The sequence below is a fragment of the Triplophysa rosa genome, linkage group LG7 (genome assembly GCF_024868665.1).
Source record: "Triplophysa rosa linkage group LG7, Trosa_1v2, whole genome shotgun sequence".
In the NCBI taxonomy this organism is placed as follows: domain Eukaryota; kingdom Metazoa; phylum Chordata; class Actinopteri; order Cypriniformes; family Nemacheilidae; genus Triplophysa; species Triplophysa rosa.
The window spans coordinates 18,695,440-18,714,670 of NC_079896.1; the positions used below are offsets into that span (position 1 = coordinate 18,695,440).

At 38.1% G+C, this 19,231-nt stretch overlaps 1 protein-coding gene across 4 annotated transcripts in view; it reads right to left on the reverse strand.

Moving 5' to 3' along the window:
- The window catches only part of rptor (regulatory associated protein of MTOR, complex 1), a 162,794-nt gene that overhangs the window by 70,079 nt on the left and 73,484 nt on the right, over positions 1 to 19,231 (reverse strand). For 2 of the 4 annotated variants that reach the window (XM_057337785.1, XM_057337783.1), the window contains exons 15-24: positions 16,824 to 16,898; positions 16,606 to 16,671; positions 15,934 to 16,125; positions 15,674 to 15,814; positions 14,730 to 14,850; positions 14,355 to 14,495; positions 14,101 to 14,256; positions 11,868 to 11,986; positions 3,675 to 3,778; positions 3,212 to 3,389 (exon numbers count right to left, since the gene is read on the reverse strand). In XM_057337785.1, coding sequence (XP_057193768.1) covers positions 3,212 to 3,389; positions 3,675 to 3,778; positions 11,868 to 11,986; positions 14,101 to 14,256; positions 14,355 to 14,495; positions 14,730 to 14,850; positions 15,674 to 15,814; positions 15,934 to 16,125; positions 16,606 to 16,671; positions 16,824 to 16,898 — 1,293 coding nt within the window. Of the gene's footprint in view, positions 1 to 3,211; positions 3,429 to 3,674; positions 3,779 to 11,867; positions 11,987 to 14,100; positions 14,257 to 14,354; positions 14,496 to 14,729; positions 14,851 to 15,673; positions 15,815 to 15,933; positions 16,126 to 16,605; positions 16,672 to 16,823; positions 16,899 to 19,231 lie in introns of all 4 variants that reach the window. The other 2 variants (XM_057337784.1, XM_057337782.1) reach the window with 1 other exon arrangement.

A 19,231-nucleotide genomic window follows, 5' to 3' on the forward strand; every position in this document is an offset into this window, starting at 1 on the left:
CGTTGAAGAGCGTCACCAACTCTTCCTCTCCGAACACAGTCTCCTCTGCGACTTCGAGGAACCGGCCCGCATAGTCATCTACGCTTCCGGTTCCCTGGCGAATGCCGCAGAGGAGACAAGCCTGGCGGGAACGTATAGCGTCCATGCTGCCTGCTGGGTTCATTTTTGGTCGGTTCATTCTGTCACGCAACGAGAGGACAGAACCCAAATGCAGGCAGGTGAAGGGTTTAAACAAAGAAGACTTTAATAAACAGAAACAAAACACCCACGATGGGGAAAACACACAGAAACTAGAACAAGAATCAAAACTACACTGCGTTCCAAATTATTATGCAAATTGGATTTAAGTGTCGTAAACATTTAATTTTATATTGTTCAATTAAACTTATGGATGGTATTGTGTCTCAGTGCTCTTTGGATCACTGAAATCAATCTCAGACACCTGTGATAAGTAGTTTGCCAGGTGAGCCCAATTAAAGGAAAACTACTTAAGAAGGACGTTCCACATTATTAAGCAGGCCACAGGTTTCAAGCAATATGGGAAAGAAAAAGGATCTGTCTGCTGCCGAAAAGCGTCAAATAGTGCAATGTCTTGGACAAGGTATGAAAACATTAGATATTTCACGAAAACTTAAGCGAGATCATCGTACTGTGAAGAGATTTGTGGCTGATTCAGAGCACAGAAGGGTTCGTGCAGATAAAGGCAGAATGAGGAAGGTTTCTTCCAGACAAATTCATCGGATTAAGAGAGCAGCTGCAAAAATGCCATTGCAAAGCAGCAAACAGGTATTTGAAGCTGCTGGTGCCTCGGGAGTCCCGAAAACCTCAAGGTGTAGGATCCTCCAGATGCTTGCAGTTGTGCATAAACCTACTATTCGGCCACCCCTAACCAATGCTCACAAGCAGAAACGGTTGCAGTGGGCCCACACATACATGAAGACTAATTTTCAAACAGTCTTGTTTACTGATGAGTGCCGTGCAACCCTGGATGGTCCAGATGGATGGAGTAGTGGATGGTTGGTGGATGGCCACCATGTCCCAACAAGGCTGCGACGTCAGCAAGGAGGTGGCGGAGTCATGTTTTGGGCTGGAATCATGGGGAGACAGCTGGTGGGCCCCTTTAGGGTCCCTGAAGGTGTGAAAATGAACTCTGCAAGGTATGTAGAGTTTCTGACTGAGCACTTTCTTCCATGGTACAAAAAGAAGAACCATGCCTTCCGTAGCAAAATCATCTTCATGCATGACAATGCACCATCTCATGCTGCAAAGAATACCTCTGTGTCATTGGCTGCTATGGGCATAAAAGGAGAGAAACTCATGGTGTGGCCACCATCCTCCCCTGACCTCAACCCTATTGAGAACCTTTGGAGCATCCTCAAGCGAAAGATCTATGATGGTGGGAGGCAGTTAGCATCAAAACAGCAGCTCTGGGAGGCTATTCTGACATCCTGCAAAGAAATTCAATCAGAAACTATCCAAAAACTCACAAGTTCAATGGATGCAAGAATTGTGAAGGTGATATCAAAGAAGGGGTCCTATGTTAACATGTAACTTGCCCTGTTAGGATGTTTTTGATTGAAATAGCTTTTGATTTCAGTAAATATGACCTCCTAATGCTGCAAATTCAACAAATGACCATTTTCAGTTTTTTACAACCTATGAAATGTTTTCAAACTCTGTTGTGCATAATAATTTGGAACAGTGCATTTTGAGTTTTTCATTTTTTAAATAAATACTGTTGTCAGTGGGAGGTTTGTTCAATAAAATTCCAAATGTACCCTAACTGTTGATTACTTGAAAATTATACTGACTGTCATTTGCATCGACAAATTAGGAAAACCAGAGAAAGATATCATTTGCATAATAATTTGGAACGCAGTGTAAAAACTCTCCCACAAGGGGACAAAACAAAACAAGGTCCTTTGAATAATAAACAATAAGTCCACAGGAACAAGGAATCCGGAACACGAAGGCAAGGTAAGGTGAGGTACAAGGAACACGCATACAATAACACAATGAACCGACAAGGACTGGGAATAAAGACAGGACTTATAAAGGGGAAACACTGACGAGGGATAACTACACAGGGACGGTGAAGGACAGGTGACAAGACTTAACACTAATGGAAACTGGTCGGGAAGATGATGGGACAGGTGAGAGGGATGAAACACTAACGGAGAAACAAGGGGGCGGAGCTAAACGAAAGACAGGAGAACACGTGGCAAAATGTCAAAACAAACCGCCACGTGTCTCCACACAAGACGAAACACACACACAAGACATGGTACTGTCACGACCCTGTCCACAAGACACGAAAACTCTGAATAGGAAGGACAGGACCCTGACAAGAATTAAATGTGGAAATGTAAAATTGAGTATCATTTTAAGATCAGCTTATTCTCTTACTCTCCCCTATCTGAACAACAAATATTAAAGTAAAATACATTGGGAATTTAGTAGGAACATGGTAACGTTGCATGTGATGGCTCTTTGTGTTTTGCTCCATTGTGTGATCTGGTGGCCATTTGCTCATGACTCAGTCAAAGGTTTGAGAACCCTTCTTTATTCCTATGATAATTAAATGGTCTGAGTGAGACAGTTATGTTGATTGGATTAAGGGTTGGTGAAACTACAGGATTTGGAGTGGGCTTGTTACTTTGCCTCCATGCATTGTTTAAAGTTGTCACCTAAGTGCCTTTGTTCTCCATTTGAAGGGACTGCCGCCTCAAATGGCTATAAGTACAATGTATCTTCTAATGTAAGTAAATTACTAAATGTTTACTATTACTAAATAGTAATAACAGTGATGTGTAAATATCACTATATCTTGCTCTGTGTGTGTTATATATTGGTGTATGTCTATATCTATATATATATGATTATATTGGCATGTGTACTCTTTCTATTATAATTGTATTATTGTATTCTATTATAATAACTCTACTACTTGATTTATTTATGCTGTTTAAGTGTAACTACAGCATGACTGACACATTATGTAGAAGACTGCAGGGGATGGAGTTTGTTAAAACATGAAATATTTGTAAAAAAAATATTTGTATTGTGTAAAATGGAGACATTTGTAAAATTTTAATTAGAATAAAAAATAATAAAAAGTGTGGATTCGGTATTTAGGAACTAATGTATTAGTATTATTACTTATGTAATACAAACCAATATAATATAATATAATGACATAATATAGGTGTACCTGATCTGGACCCTTGTCAAACATCTTTCTAGTACGTGGGAACTGCTGCGAGTGAGGTGCCTGGCCACCCAGCGTTGGCGTGTATGTTGGACGAGCAGGTGGCCCATCCCGGACAGGGGCTTTGGGCACCTCATTGGTGAGGCTGGAACTAGAAGCTCCAGGCACCGGCGGAGATCCGCTGGAAGGAGATGAAGAACGTTTGGATCTGTGGGAAGTACTACACCACCAACAAGCAGCACCAAAAAAAGATTAATGTGCTGTGAAAGAACAATGCATGCAATGCAACGCAGCATGTGTTAAAACAAAACCAAAACCAGTAGCCAAGCAGACAAAATAGACCTGCTTAGTCTGCAGGTTTATAATAATTTTCTCCATTTCCCCTGCTATTTTGTAGGCCATTATCTGGTCTCAATTCTAATTTAAAAAATAATGAAATGTATATCTAAGCATGTAGGCAGCTTACCCAGCCTGATGTATAAGTGTTCCTTTGCTGGTAGGGCTGGCAGGAGCTGATTGAGTTAGAGATCCAGAGTCTATAATTCTTTGTGTCCGAGCATTCATGGTGGCCTGAAAACACATTAACAGAAATTCAAAGTATTATAACCACGGCTTGATTTGTATATGGGAATAACACCGCTCTTTGCTGAAAATAAAATGTCAAAAAACCATCACCTCCCTTACCAGCCCACACAATAGATTTGTGTATAATTTACATTTATTGCATGGAAATCATCACTGTCCGGTGAAATTCTTGATATTTCATAATCAAAAAGAAAATTTTCATGAATTACATTTTTTAGTCACCTTTTGCATCTGTCTGTGGGTTTTGCAATTCTTTAAACAATGACAAGTATTTAAAAGAGCTTGTGGCAAAACTTTGTAATTGAACAAAGAACAGTTAACTATTTCAGACTTTTTCCTAAATTCTGAATTTTTTTTTCATTTATTTGCAGAAAACTGGTCAAAATAACGGATCAACGGTCTTAAACACTGCAAAGAAAACAAATTTCATATTCATGTGTATCTTAGGATCAAAATGAATTCAAAATAAATATATGCTAAAATAAGCATGATTTTTTTCCCACAAATTATGTCTTCGCATTTGAACAGTCTTTCACACTGCTGTTGAATGACTTTCCAGACATTTCTGAGGTTCTATCTGACATTTTTGTCATATTCTTATTGTGTGACAACATTTTTATATTACGTGATGGTTTTTCTTTAAGCTGTGTCTAGAGAGAAAACCATTTTTACCTGTGCCACTTTCTGAGGAATAAAGTCCAGGTTCCTACCTAAAATTAACATTTTATATTTTATAAAATTTTATATAACAAAATATTTAACACTGCCTTTTATGCTTAACTGAATAAAAAAGATTTGTCCTGAATCTGAAATAATGTCATAGAAGGAATTAAATGTTACTTTTTTATTATTACAAAAAAATATTATGTTTTAAAAAAACTAATAAGTAAACTGTTTGTGTTGTGCAACGGTGGCGCGCCCAGTGCTTGCAAAATATTTAAAACTTAGTTCGGGTGCCAGACAGGATTTGGCCTGTCAACCAATATACTGTAATGGAAAAGTAGGATAGTTCAGTCAGACAAAATGCCACCAATTACGAATAAAGCATGACATTTTAATAAACTCATGAAACAAATGAATAAACAACGTTTAAATGTTGAAATATTAAGCAAGCTTTAAATATATATGCAAACAATGAAAAAAAATCTAACAAACAAATCATTTTCACCACTAAAATGAAAGTAACTGAGGACGTTTGCTCGAAACTAAATCAATAAACCAAAAACAGCAGATTCACGTCCAACTCGAAATATTCAAGAAATCAATTCAAACAACACATGTAATTAAACTTGAAAAAGAAATTGAATGCAAAGCGCAACACACTCAGAGCAAGTGCACGAAAGAGAGTTGGGGAAGCGATTGCGTGGGTGTGTGTGTGTTTTACCCAACAACCATGATTGGCGGGGAGTCTTTGCGGCAAGGCAACATCTCAAGGCAGCAGGCCGTGTGGAACCCCCGAACTTGAAGGTAATAATTATCCAGCAAACTTTCAACCACTGCAGCCGGCGTATCCACAATAGACAACACAACTCCGACCAAAACAGTGCTCACTTGTGTGTTGATCCGTATTCCTTCCAGAGACGTGGAAGAAGTTGCATCACAAATGCCGAACTCCTCTGTCTTTTCAGTTTTAGATGCAAAAACATCTTTCTGGCAAATATCTCTTGATGACAAATTATCAAAGTTGACAACGTTCAATTCACCCTTTGGAAGATTCAAATTTCTATGAGTGCCATTTGGAATCAGTGCTGCGAGTGAAGTATTCCAAAGAGCGATGGAGCAAATATTAGCTGGATATCCCTGTGCCATAATCATAGACGACATCTTGTTAGGAGGTAAAGATGTAAAAGAGCATGATGAAAATCTAAAGAAAGTTCTGGCTTGTGCAAGAAAAGTCTATCTCAGATTAAACCCTCTTAAATGCAAGTTTCGACTGTCAGAAGTTTGCTACGTGGGACATGTGTTCACAAATGAAGGACTGAAACCCGACCCGTCGAAGGTCAAGGCAATCACAGAGATAGAAGCTTCTGAAAATCTTCAACACTTTCTAGGGATGGTTAACTACCTAGGAAAGTTCAGTCCACATTTCAGTGACTGCGCCGCTCCTTTAAGAGAACTGACTCACAAGAATGTTGAATGGTGCTGGTTAGAGCAACATGACAATGCATTCAGCAAGATGAAGGAATGTATCTCAAATACACCGATACTACGCTATTATGATGTTCACAAACCTGTCACACTGACATGTGATGCTTCACAATTCTTGGAGCAGCATGCCTTCAACAGAATGTGCCCATTGCGTATGCCTCACGCACTCTAACACAGACCGAGACCCAATATGCTCAAATCGAGAAGGAACCTCTAGCAGTGGTCTTTGCTTGTGCTAAGTTTCATGATTACATCTAAGGAAAGATCACAATCGAAACAGATCATCAGCCATTGGTGACGATTCTTAACAAACCACTACACATGGCGCCTGCACGATTGCAACGAATGATGTTGAGACTCCAGAAGTATGACTTCGTGATGAGTTACAAGAAGGGAAAAGAAATGACTTCTGTGTCCTTCCCCGAGGAAGGACACAGAAGTCACAGGTGCTGAAAAAGCTGATTTTGAGGTAATGTCAGTTGAACACATCTCATCGTCAAGGCTTGCAGAGTTGAAAGAGCAAACAGCCACAGATCCAACATTGCAACAGCTTTGCAGAACAATACATACAGGTTGGCCAGATCGACAGGTAAAACTTCCTCCTGTACTTCAACAGTACTACCCGTACAGAGATGAACTAACAACCAAGAATGGAATTGTAATGAAAGGTCCAAAAGCTGTGATTCCAAAGTCACTTCAGAAGGAATACATTACTATTCTTCACCAAGGACACCCTGGAGTTGAATCGACAAAACGCAGAGCACGAGGTATAGTGTTCTGGCCTTCAATGAACAAGGACATTGAAAGACAATGCACTTCGTGTACTATATGCAATAGTATGAAGCCTCACCAACAGAAAGAACCATTGAAGCAACATGAGATCCCAGAGCTTCCCTGGTCGATCGTTGCAGTAGATCTATTCGAATGGAATGATCAACATTATCTTGTTCTAGTGGATTCCTATTCAGGATGGTTCGAGATAGACCTTCTATGTAATCTAACGTCAGTTGCCTTGACTACAAAGTTAAAGAGACACTTTCAGTACATGGTTGTCCCAAAACCATGCTCTCGGACAACGGAACACAGTTTTCCAGTCAACAATTCAAGAACTTTGCAAGTACCTGGGACTTTGTTCATATAACAAGCAGCCCCGAGTACAATCTAACGGATTGGCGGAAAGAGCAGTACGAAGTGCAAAGGAGTTGATGGAAAAGTCGAAGAGAGAAGGAATGGATGTCTTTCTAAATTTGCTAAATCTGAGAAATATGCCTCAAGATGGAGTCCTTGGTTCACCAGTCGAGAGACTCATGTCAAGACAGACAAGGACGACACTTCCAATCAACAAGACCTTGTTGTATCCACCTACCAAAAGTCACGGTGAAGTCAAAATGCGACTTGCACACAGGCGTCATAGACAGAAGGTGTATTATGACAAAATCAGCAAACCTCTTCGTTCCCTGATGAAAGGAGAAACAGTCAGGCTGTAAACACCTCATGGATATAATAAAGTCGGAATCATCAAAGACATCTGCAAGGAACCAAGATCCTATGTTGTGGAATCAGACGGACGAGATTAGAAGAAATCGACACATCTTACACATCTGTGCATCTGTGCTTACTTCATCCTGTGCTTCATCACAGGATGAAGAATACAACAATACACAACCCGAAAGACTTTGTACAACAACACAAGAGAAAAGTTCCTTGACAGATAACACAAGCACACAGATAACACCTACAAGTTCAGTAGCATCATCTCAGAGTGTAATGCCTGCCAAAGAACCAGAAAAGACTCTTTATGTAACTCGATCAGGCAGGATTTCCAGACCAAACCCAAAGTATGCTAAGTGAAATGTTTAGAGACCTTTAAAATTGAGAAAGAAATTGATAACTCATGTGTGGTAAACATTTCAGGCTTTATTTGTTTACAAAATGTTATGGTTTACAGAAACAAGAGCATACTAGGTTATACATGCTTTAATTTGAGTTAATATGAATAATTGTTATTTGTTTACAGGAGAGACTACTAAAGAAAGTGGATGTAGAACATTGAGTAAATGTTCTTAGTAATGTGATTTGTACCTCTAGTGTATCCATAGTGGTGACGTCAGTGTACGCCCTGACGTATATACTGACGCAGGTTGTAAGAGAACTCAAATGTAACTCACATGTAATGCTGATGCAGTTTACTAGTAAAGAATAATCACTGTTCCAAACATATCGCATGTGTCCATCATTCAACACTCAGCATAGAGTCGCGTACTTGGCATAGTGTAACCTACCGTTTGACTCGTAACATTCCTCTTTTTTCTTCTTCTGCTGCAGGTATTTATGTAATTTCCGTAAATGTGATTACCGAAAAAGGGCATGGGTGGGGCAAAGTTCCGGTCTGCCACAGCTGCTTGAAATCTATGGCTTCAATTCATGTTATGCATTTTTTTAATGACTTTTTTGGCCAGTTCCAGAAATCCCCATTGTACATGTCTCTTTCTTTTTGAAGCTCGATATTTCAAAGCTGCTCAGAATGCAGATAGAACCTTATCATTTTAAGGTGACAAAATGCTGATTAAATGCAAAACTGGAGTGGTCTCTTAACTTTTTCCACAGCTGTATAAACAGGGCTCGACATTAACGCTTGTCCGGGACAAGTGAATGTTTTGTATGGGCAAGTGAGAGAGAATTTTACTTGCCTGCCCGGACAAGTAACTTGAAAAAAAATAATAATAGGTGCATTGGACAGAGCTGCGTGTTTGTGTGAGGTTGTGCTTGTTTGTGTAGTGCCTGAGACCGATCAGACACGCAATAACTAGTTATATTTCTTAAATATAACAACAACACCCCTCAGCCAACCAGCAAGCTAGTCGCCAGGGGGTCTACCCCCAATCTGCAACTAACACTAGGCGCAGGACCAGATCTCTGGTCACCAGAGCAACCAACACCAAACCATCAAGATAAGAGTATTTTACGACCGAAGGGAATGTAGAGAGATGAACTCTCTTTACTCACTTTGGGGACAGACATACAATCCTAAATACATCTCTATAGAAATGTACATATATTCATTTATAACCTTTCCATGTATTGATGTTCTTGTGTTTATGTCTGTCTTAAACATTAATCCAAAGTAGTTTGAATTAATGTGTGTATAACTACTAGAATTGTTAGATTTGTAGTAACTCATTTAACCAAGATGATATGTAGATCATGTTTGGTGTCTATGAGGTGCATTTGTGATTTCCTTAATGTTAATGTTTGTTGTGTCTCGGTAACTCTTTTCATATTAGTTTTATTAAACTCTTAGAAGTTTTCTTAGTGAACATCCAAAACACCATGTGGAAGACAAAGACAATTAACTTTCCCTCCAAAGGTGCCATCTCCTGATTGGGTCAGTCACGTCTGTAGGATGTGACATCCTTACAGTTTAAAGGAGACCACAAGAAGAGTCTCTTAGTGTTCGAGGTGTTCGTTCTTTCTCTCCTCTCTCTCCTTGCATTTTCTTTTTGTCCGGGTACTGTCCGTGCCACATCTACAAGGGTAGAACTATCTCTAAAGGATGGACTAGAAGACTTCACCTTTGACCCCTAAATTTGTGCCAGACTGCGGCCTCGTCTTTCCAGATACAGATCTTCTGCATAAAACTGGTTCTCTCTGATCACTTCCAGCCAAGATCCACTCGAGCCTCAAACAAACTGCATCAGGACACTTTCTTTCTTTTGATGGGCAAGACATGCAAGTATCATACTTAGTCTTATTAATGGATGCATAGAGCATCATTAATCCTTTTAACAAAGGTGCTTTACAAGAAGAAACTGGTGTTTTGTTCAGGCTATTGATCTTCTGAATTTCAAATACTGCTATAAATCCATGCTCTGTTCTTTTCTCTGCTTCAACTTCAACCTTCGTCCAATGCTAAATTGTATGTGTGTGTATGTTAGATTAGTATGTGTCTAGTCTAGGTAATAAAGTCCTGTTCTATTTCACACGTGACGTTGTTTGTAGTTCATGCTCATAATCCAGAGTCCCTAAACATGCAGATTCTTGCTACGTGCTCGTAATGCTAAGTGATTTCCCCAAATCATGAATTTGATAAGAATAATTGATCATAATCAATTAAATTCATCCCAATTTGGGCTGATATTTGTTTCCCTTACAAAGGGTGGTGGAGAATATATTACTTATAATTGTGATCAAAGCTCTTGATAATTCTTACAAATTTGGTGAAGAATAGTGTTTAAATAATACTGTTCCTCATTGAATCCCCTACATTTGTGTGTGACAATATTCAATGGCGCAGCGCATTGAGTAAATATAACTAGATTCGGACACGGAATCCTGTTATTTAAATATGTCCTCTGACTGTTCTGTGTGAATGAGGTGCAAAGATTAACATACTACAAAGTTGGGCTGTCACGATAAACCGACGACGATAAATATCACGTGATTTATGCACAGCTTTTGAGTTAAGTACGGGAAAATGCTGCTGCATCCGAAAGCTAGAGGGCGCTCTCGTGTGGAAACTCCAATTATGCACTGCAGAAGAAGATCACAACACGTTCTTTTTTTTAATTGTTGCTTCATACATAATACAAATAATATATGCAAATACAGTAATATAGTACAAAGAATGATATCTCTTAGTAAATGACATTACATTCACGAAATAACTGTCCAGCGTGAATTTATCATAACACAGTCTAGAATCTAGGAAATGCCTATGGACATCTTTTTATCACTGTTACGCAAGCCTCATCAGGTATTTTTATGATAATAAGGTATATTTATAATGATCATGTTTGACGGGTGTTGCTTTTTCAAATGCACATTATAAGCGACTCGAGCATCATTTCCTACTGATCCCAGAGCCGTGCTTCACGGACAAGCTACGCATTAAAAAAAAATATCGACACATTGCATATCGCAGCCAGCTTGATTACAATAGGATTTATTGGTATCGCGATAAATTATCGTGCAGCCCTACTACAAAGAGTGATGCTCATGGATTTGTCTGCGTCTGCACTGTATGAGGATATAAAACACATGAACTTCATCTCCAGAGTTGACATTTTAAAAGCATTTTACTGTTTGAGTACAGCTATCGTCAAGCACACACTAAAACTCAAGCGTCTTCCCGACGACCCGTCAAAATAAAAGTCCCGTTAACTTGAACACTCAGATGAAAAAATACTACAGTATTTGCTAAAGGAAATTGTAATTCATTGAAATTGTAGTAAATTGACACTGTAGTATACTATAGTAAGGTTCAAAAACACTGTACTATCTAGGAATTTTACTGTAGTTCACTAAAGTAAATATCACTATAGTATACTACAGTATTTTATGTTAACAAATATACCTCTACTGTATAGTAAAAAAAATGAAATACACAGAATTTAGAAAAAAAAATACATTTAGGTAAACTAAAAATTATATGGCCTTAATTTATCCATCTGTATGTAACATTAATGTCATTTGTCAGTTACCTGCCTATTCCTGTGATGAACTGCACTTGCATATTTTTTTTAATGACGACAACAGATGTTTTATACTTGTGCAACATCTGTTTGGCCTCTGTAGCACCAGTGCTATGTGCAAAAAAAGTTAACATACAGCCCTGACACTAATAATAATTACTGCTTGCCTTTGTTCTCTAGCAATCATGGTGAGTAATAACAAATTTAGGTGGCCGCAGCGGACACAAGGTAAAACACTTATAAGTAAACTTGATCCGAAACAATTATATTGACACTTAAAATCAAACATAATTTGTTTTATCTTCCATAGGACAACCACATGACAATGCTTAATGTCAAGCCCTGTGTATAAATCAAGTGAAAATATCTATCCAGGAGACCAAAACAACATCAAAAGGTGGAGTGAACAAGTGAAGTACGATAGGTTTTAGGGGATATGTAAAGGTGGTCTGTACCTTGTATGCAATGTTGTTGAGAACCCTCATGGCCAGATCAGAGACATCTGGAAATGGATCTGCTGCAAGATGCAGTAGTACCCTCCAAATCTGAGTATATACACTGTTAAAAGACACACCTGAAAAGATAACACACAAGTAGTGTAAATACAATAGCAGAATGATGTGTTAAGTACAGCTTTCCAGTAGCTCAGTGTAGCTTTGGATAAAAGTGTCTGCCAAATACATAATTGTAAATGTAAATTCACTGTATTTAAATGTACATTGAGTATGGAGTTAAATTCTAAAATAAATTAAAAGATAATCTGAGGAAATTGATCTCTGGGCATCCATTTCCAAAAGGTAAAATGGCACTACTGCTAAAGGGGCAAAAACAACATAATACCACTTAAATAAATAGCACTTAAAGTCATTCAATAATCTAATTCTGAATTTAAAAGACAATATACGCTAAAAACAAACACACCTTTCTTTTTGACAGTAAAATGCAAAAATTGATGATAAATAAATAAATAAATAAGAGAAGTCGATTATGGACTAAACACCAGTTATTTCACAACCGTGAATGAAACGTGAGAAGAGATCAACTCAACACATCCTACAATTGCATTATTTCTAAAACTAGCCTATATTTAGGCATAGGTCAAACACAAAATGTCCTAGTTTTTGTATACAAGTTAAATTTAATTTACCAATATATGTTTTTAAGACCCCTACTGTATCTGTTAGTGTTCTTCCTTATTAGTAACCCTCTGGGACTCTTAGTTTAGGGGTCACACTTGGCTCCTTCGTGGTCAAAAGTGACCGAAGCCTTAAAAACGTAACATGTTGTAAAACATGTGTAGTGGCACGTATAATAGAGTAATCATTAGGTTCCAGTATAGCCCTCTATAGAGTAGTTTGTGAATTTACTTGTTGTTCAGATATAACTTAGGATTTGTGGATTTGAATGTACATTTTGAAAATGTCAAAGAAGATTTTTTTCAACTTCTTGTCAATTTTTTGTCAACTTGGATATTTTTGTTAAGACAAGTACCAAGTTTTGCATTATGATTACAGTCAAACTTTTATGATCCTTATAGATCCTTTATGTCTTCATTATTAACATTTAAATTTTGTTATAAAAGGAACACATGGAAAGCCTTTTTGTAGTAGGCTACTTAGTATTTGATCATTAAGATATCTAACAAAATAAGGAATGGATAGTGATAAATAACATTCAATTAATGCTTTATTTCAGGTCAAAACAGATACCAGGCTGTTAAAATCCAATCTTTGAAAAGCAGATTAGTGCCATCTGGTTGTAAAATAAAAAAGATAAAAACATGTGTAATGGCATGGTGTAACTTCTAGGTTCCTGTGTGTGAGTGTGTGTGTATGTGCGCATACAGAACCATTGTGAACCATTGTGATTTTTGTGAACCGTTGTGATTTTCCTAGTTTTCTGCTTAAATTGGTCATGAAATGTGATCTGATCTTTACCAAAGTCACAAATATCAACAAGCACAATATTTCTAAGCTGATAAAACACAAACAGTCATGATCCTTTATGTCTTTATTGACAGGGCTCCAGACAAAAAAATTAGTTAAGTAGCCATTGGTGCCTATAGGGGAAAAAACAGGCGGCAAATTATTCTTTTAAGAGCCACATAACATGAATTTACATTTTTTAATCTGTTAAATGAGTTATCCTGTTGTGTGTACATCTTCCCTCTCATAGGTTTTGCTCACATAAAGTTTTCTTTAAAGTAGTTTTTCTCATAAGCAGGGTCATACGGAATCTGACTTTTTTGTTAATTCTGCCCTAAACTTTGGGGAAAATCTGCAGAATTCTGCAGAATAGTTTTAAATGCGTTTAAATTTGTACACAAATATAAATGTGTGTAAATGTGTTTAGCGTTCACATCACCCAAACGAACCCAACTCTGACAATAATCGAACCCGGGTGCGCACCAAAAGTGCTAATGTGAAACCGCCCTTAGTGACACCAGAGGCCTACAGGTTCACTTCCCCCCCATCACTTTGTATGTTTAATGGGTGTGCTCAAAAAAGACATGAAAGATCATGACTGTTTGTATTTTATCAGCTTAGAAATATTGTGTTTGTTGATATTTGTGACTTTGGTAAAGATCAGATCACATTTCATGACCAATTTAAGCAGAAAACAGGAAACAGACAATGGCTCACTTACATTTTCTTACAACTGTAGATGTTGTTAAACAGGGCATCTTACCGATGAGAGAGTTTAAGGAAGAGTATGAGCTGACTCTCCTCATCTTGTCGATGGTTTCAAAGGAAAGGAGGTATTCATCATTGTCAGGGCTACCCAGTGTACTGCTGGCACTGCTACTGGTGCTCAGGTTACCTGGTGAAAATGCTGCCGGACCACCTATAAGCACATATAACACTCATGACGTAAAAAAGAGATGTCTAAACTTTGTCTAAAAAATGAAAATAAGTGACATAAAGCGCCAAAAATTGACTCACCCTCTTCGTTGAGGTTGAGGTTCTGAAGGCTCTTGTTAAGGGTTCGAGCAGTAGTGGCAGCTCTGAGGTTTGTGTAGGAATTTACCGATCGTAAACGAGGTATGGCGGGGCTGTCCTTTACTGGTGTGACGTTTCCTGTCTCTAAACACAGTAAGATCAGGGACAATGCTAGATGGGTGGGTGAACGATAAACCATGTCATTTTCATTCCCTTCATTTGCGAGTTAATACTAAAAGTAATTCTGCAAATGATATATTCTGAATTAAATTGTCATAAATACAAAACAGGCTAGTTAAATCATTAATAAAAATGAGTGACGGGAAGATTAAAAAAGTGAAAGACAAAGGAAGTAAATGGTTGTGAAAGACAGGATACCTGTGGAATTGGCAGGTGAGGGTACGGCATAGTTCTTCTCTTCCTCTATGAACTGCAGAGCTACAGTACAGAAATTACTCTCATACTGCTCCACTAGATGACTGAGAGCAACAACCAGCTCCTAAACATGCAAAAATACAGATAAACGAAAATCAAAGTAAAAAAATGTAAACACAAGACATGAGAAACAAACAATACAGGTAAACAATTGTGTATCAAGCAAAACTGAAACAATACAGGTCAACATAATTCAATTTGCAGTTGACACATTAAGAGACTTTAAGGGACAGTTCACACAAAAATGAAATTCTGTCATCATTTATTCGCCCTCTTATAATTTCAAACCTATATGACTTTCTTCTGCAGAACACAAAAGATATTTTGAAGAATGTTAGTAACCGTATAACGGCAGCAGTATTGATTGATTTTGTCTCCATCCAACATAAGTAAATGGGTACCGCCTTTAATGGGATACCCTACCCAAAAATGAAAATTCTGTCATCATTTATTCACCCTTAAGTTGTTCCAAACTTAAGATAAACACAAAGAAAGATATTTGGAAAAATGTAAGCAACTGACATTTATGGCACATCATTGACTCCCATAGTAGGAAAAATTATTGTATCCTTTTTTTGTTCTGTGGAACACAAAGAGAGATATTTTCAAGGATTTAGGAAAGCGAACATTTCTAGGGCAGCTATGATTACCATTTACATTTTTCCTACTATGGTAGTCAATGATGTCCCAGAAATGTCAGTTGCTAACATTCTTCAAAATATCTTTCTTTGTGTTCAGCAGAACAAAGAGATGTATACAGGTTTGGAACAACTAGGGGGTGAGTAATTCATGAAAGAATTTTCATTTTTGGGTGAGTATCCCTTTAAGACCATTATAAAGACGAAGCTGATAACAATGATAAAACCATGCCTGAAATGATGACTTACCTTCCTCACAATTGGACTGCCATCATTAATTAGTTGTGCTAGCATCATTGCCACGTTATGATCAATGGTGGTGGAGTGGTCTGTTCTTTCAGCAGAATTACCCACGAATGTACCCAATGCAAACACAGCTGCACAACGCACCTGACAACAAGAAATGAAGACACAAACTGCCTTGTCAGAGTCATCTTTAAATGTGAACCATATAGGAAATGCTTAGGTCAGAAAAAGAAGCACAGAAAAGACTATCAAACATCCAGAACCTCTGGTATGGGATCAGACAGGAGACTGTAAAGCTTCTCATGGGCACTGTCTCGAACTCCACACCAGCGTGCAGAATCAAAGCTTTGCCAGATTCGGCCCAAACATATCGCCACCCACTGCCTGAGGAGAGGATGAGGGTCATTGAGCTGCTCCAGACAAATCGCAATCAGGTTACCTTGCAGACATGCCTCCTGAATGAGAAACAGACAGAGACCCACTTGTACTGACGTAGCATTTACAAAAACATACAGACTACGACCTTAGAAAGAAATACTTGAAAATGTTCAAGAAACAACAACAACATTTCAGATAGCCCCCCCGGTGTGGGCGCTCTGTCTAAATGCGCTCTGTCTCTATTACAGCAATGTTTTTATTAAATACTAACTCTCACTGTAAATCCAATGCAATGTAAAGCCAAAGCACACGATTTATGTGCTCGCTTCACATGATCATTGAGCTGGAAGTCAGTTTTAACTGTGCAATATCCTTACTAGGGCCCACCAAAATTCCTGACATGTCCGTCGGAAGAGGTTACTCGCCTATCATTTGTGCATAAAGGGTTGACCCCCACCGCCCACAATTACATTAATAATTAAAATAGGTGTCATTAGATATGATTGTTTGTGCGTGTTGATTCGGCAGACATTTCTGTGTATCATTCTCTTTCACACCTGTCCTGTATTGTAATTGTTCACAATCACAGCAAGAATGAAGACAGCCATGGTTCGATGCTCGGCCTAGAGAAAAAAATCAAGTGCAAATTTTACCATTTACAACAAAATGAATTATAAATGTGTCATTTAATTTGAATAACATTGACGTTTCACTGTCAGTATATCACATGAATGCTGCAATTAAAAAAAGTGAAAAATTATTGTAAGATACTCACAGGCATGTATGGGTCTGCGAGCACTGATAGGAAATACTTATGTCCATTGTCTTTCACTAGATCAGCTTGACAAGACTGCAAAAAAGAAAGAGAGAAAAGACAGAAGGTAGAGTAAGTTAATATAAAGGGAAATCATTGAAAGAGTTGACAAAAAAAACCACTTACTGTATAGCTGACAATTCAGCAGTTTTATTTTATTTAATACTAACGTTTTGCAACAGAATTTTGTGAAAATACACTCATACACACCACTGTAAAACTGCACCACTATTAGACACATGATTGCGATACCAGTGATGGACATTTACAACTAAGAGTGATAAAATGGGCATCCAAAAAACATTGTGAATCCCATATCCAGGCTTACTTTTTTTTTTAACTGTAAATGTCCTTGCACACACAGTCCGAAATTTTTCTATGCATTTTTTCGTATTTGGCGATGTTTGTACGGTGTCTCTGAATTGTCAAAACACCTCTCAAAATGCTTGCTACAGATGTGAAAAACGAAGAAAATCGAACCCAGTCCGTATTTTTGTTATGGACGGACAGACAAAAATATCGGAGGCAGTGTGTGAATGTGATTGACATAACGTGAGGTCGTATTTATTTTTTAACGTGCGGAAATTTCGGACGCAAATTTCGGACTCAATGTGCAATAGCCTTTACCCTTCGACCTGAACATTCAGGCACAAAAACATTTTATCTTTCAGCCCAGCTACTAGAGATGCTGATTTTGAACGTTTAATTTATCAATTATTAACAGTTACATTTACATACACACATTTAACTATCAAATCTTATGTTTACCAAGTATTTGTGAATCCAGGGAAGTTTTCGGAAAGGTACGTTTTGCATGCAACTAACTCATTACTAATTTATTCATATACTTACAAATCCTTCATGAATGAGGCCTATTGTCCTGACATAACAAAAAATTTAAATGTGCAGTGTGTAATTTTTGCAATATAATATACATAACTATGTCTTCAGAGGTGTATAAAGACGTTACATAATGAAGCGTTATGTTTTTATTACATTTGAATGAGCTATTTCTATCTACATACCCCACGGTTCCCCTGACATGGAATTCGCCATGTTGTTTCTACCATAGACCGTATAAAATATAGACGACACGCTCCCATTCACTTTACATTTACATTTACATTTAGTCATTTAGCAGACGCAGAACAACAATGCATAGGTGCAGTAGAACTGGTCTCAGTCAGCCTATCACAGTATACGAAGCTGAGATTTATTTTGGGGGGGATAGGAAAGTAGAAAAGAAGTAGAAGACTGTACTAATGGGTCAGATGTTGGGTCAGATGTTGACGGAAGAGATGTGTTTTTAGCCGATTCTTAAAGACCGTTCAAGTTCAAGACCGTTCAGATCATTCCAGAGTCGTGGAACACATCCGGAGAAAGTGCGTGAGAGTGATTTTTTCCCTTTGTGGGACGGCACCACAAGACATTGTTCGATTGCAGAGCGCAGGGATCGGGCGGGTACATAAGTCTGAAATAGCGAGTGAAGATATGGGGGTGCCGAACCAGTGGTGGTTTTGTAGGCCAAGAGCAGAGATTTGAATTGGATGCGAGGGACTATATGGAGCCAGTGCAACCTAACGAAGAGAGGAGTGATGTGCGCTCTCTTCGGCTCGTTGAAGACCACTCTTGTCGCTGCATTCTGGATCATCTGAAGAGGTCTGGTTGTACAAGCTGGAAGACCAGCCAAGTAGAGCATTGCAATAGTCCAGTCTGGACAGGACAAGAGCCTGGACAAGAACTTGCGTAGCATGCTCAGACAGGAAAGGTCTAATTCTCCTAATATTGTAGAGGATGAATCTACAGGACCGGGTGGTGCTGGCAACATGATCAGCGAAGTTCAGCTGATCATCAATTACCACTCTGGGTGGTAGAAGGTTTTTGGCCGTTCTGGAAGGAGTTATGGTTGTAGAACCTACACTGCGTTCCAAATTATTATGCAAATGATATCTTTCTCTGGTTTTCCTAATTTGTCGATGCAAATGACAGTCAGTATAATTTTCAAGTAATCAACAGTTAGGGTACATTTGGAATTTTATTGAACAAACCTCCCACTGACAACAGTATTTATTTAAAAAATGAAAAACTCAAAATGCACTGTTCCAAATTATTATGCACAACAGAGTTTGAAAACATTTCATAGGTTGTAAAAAACTGAAAATGGTCATTTGTTGAATTTGCAGCATTAGGAGGTCATATTTACTGAAATCAAAAGCTATTTCAATCAAAAACATCCTAACAGGGCAAGTTACATGTTAACATAGGACCCCTTCTTTGATATCACCTTCACAATTCTTGCATCCATTGAACTTGTGAGTTTTTGGATAGTTTCTGATTGAATTTCTTTGCAGGATGTCAGAATAGCCTCC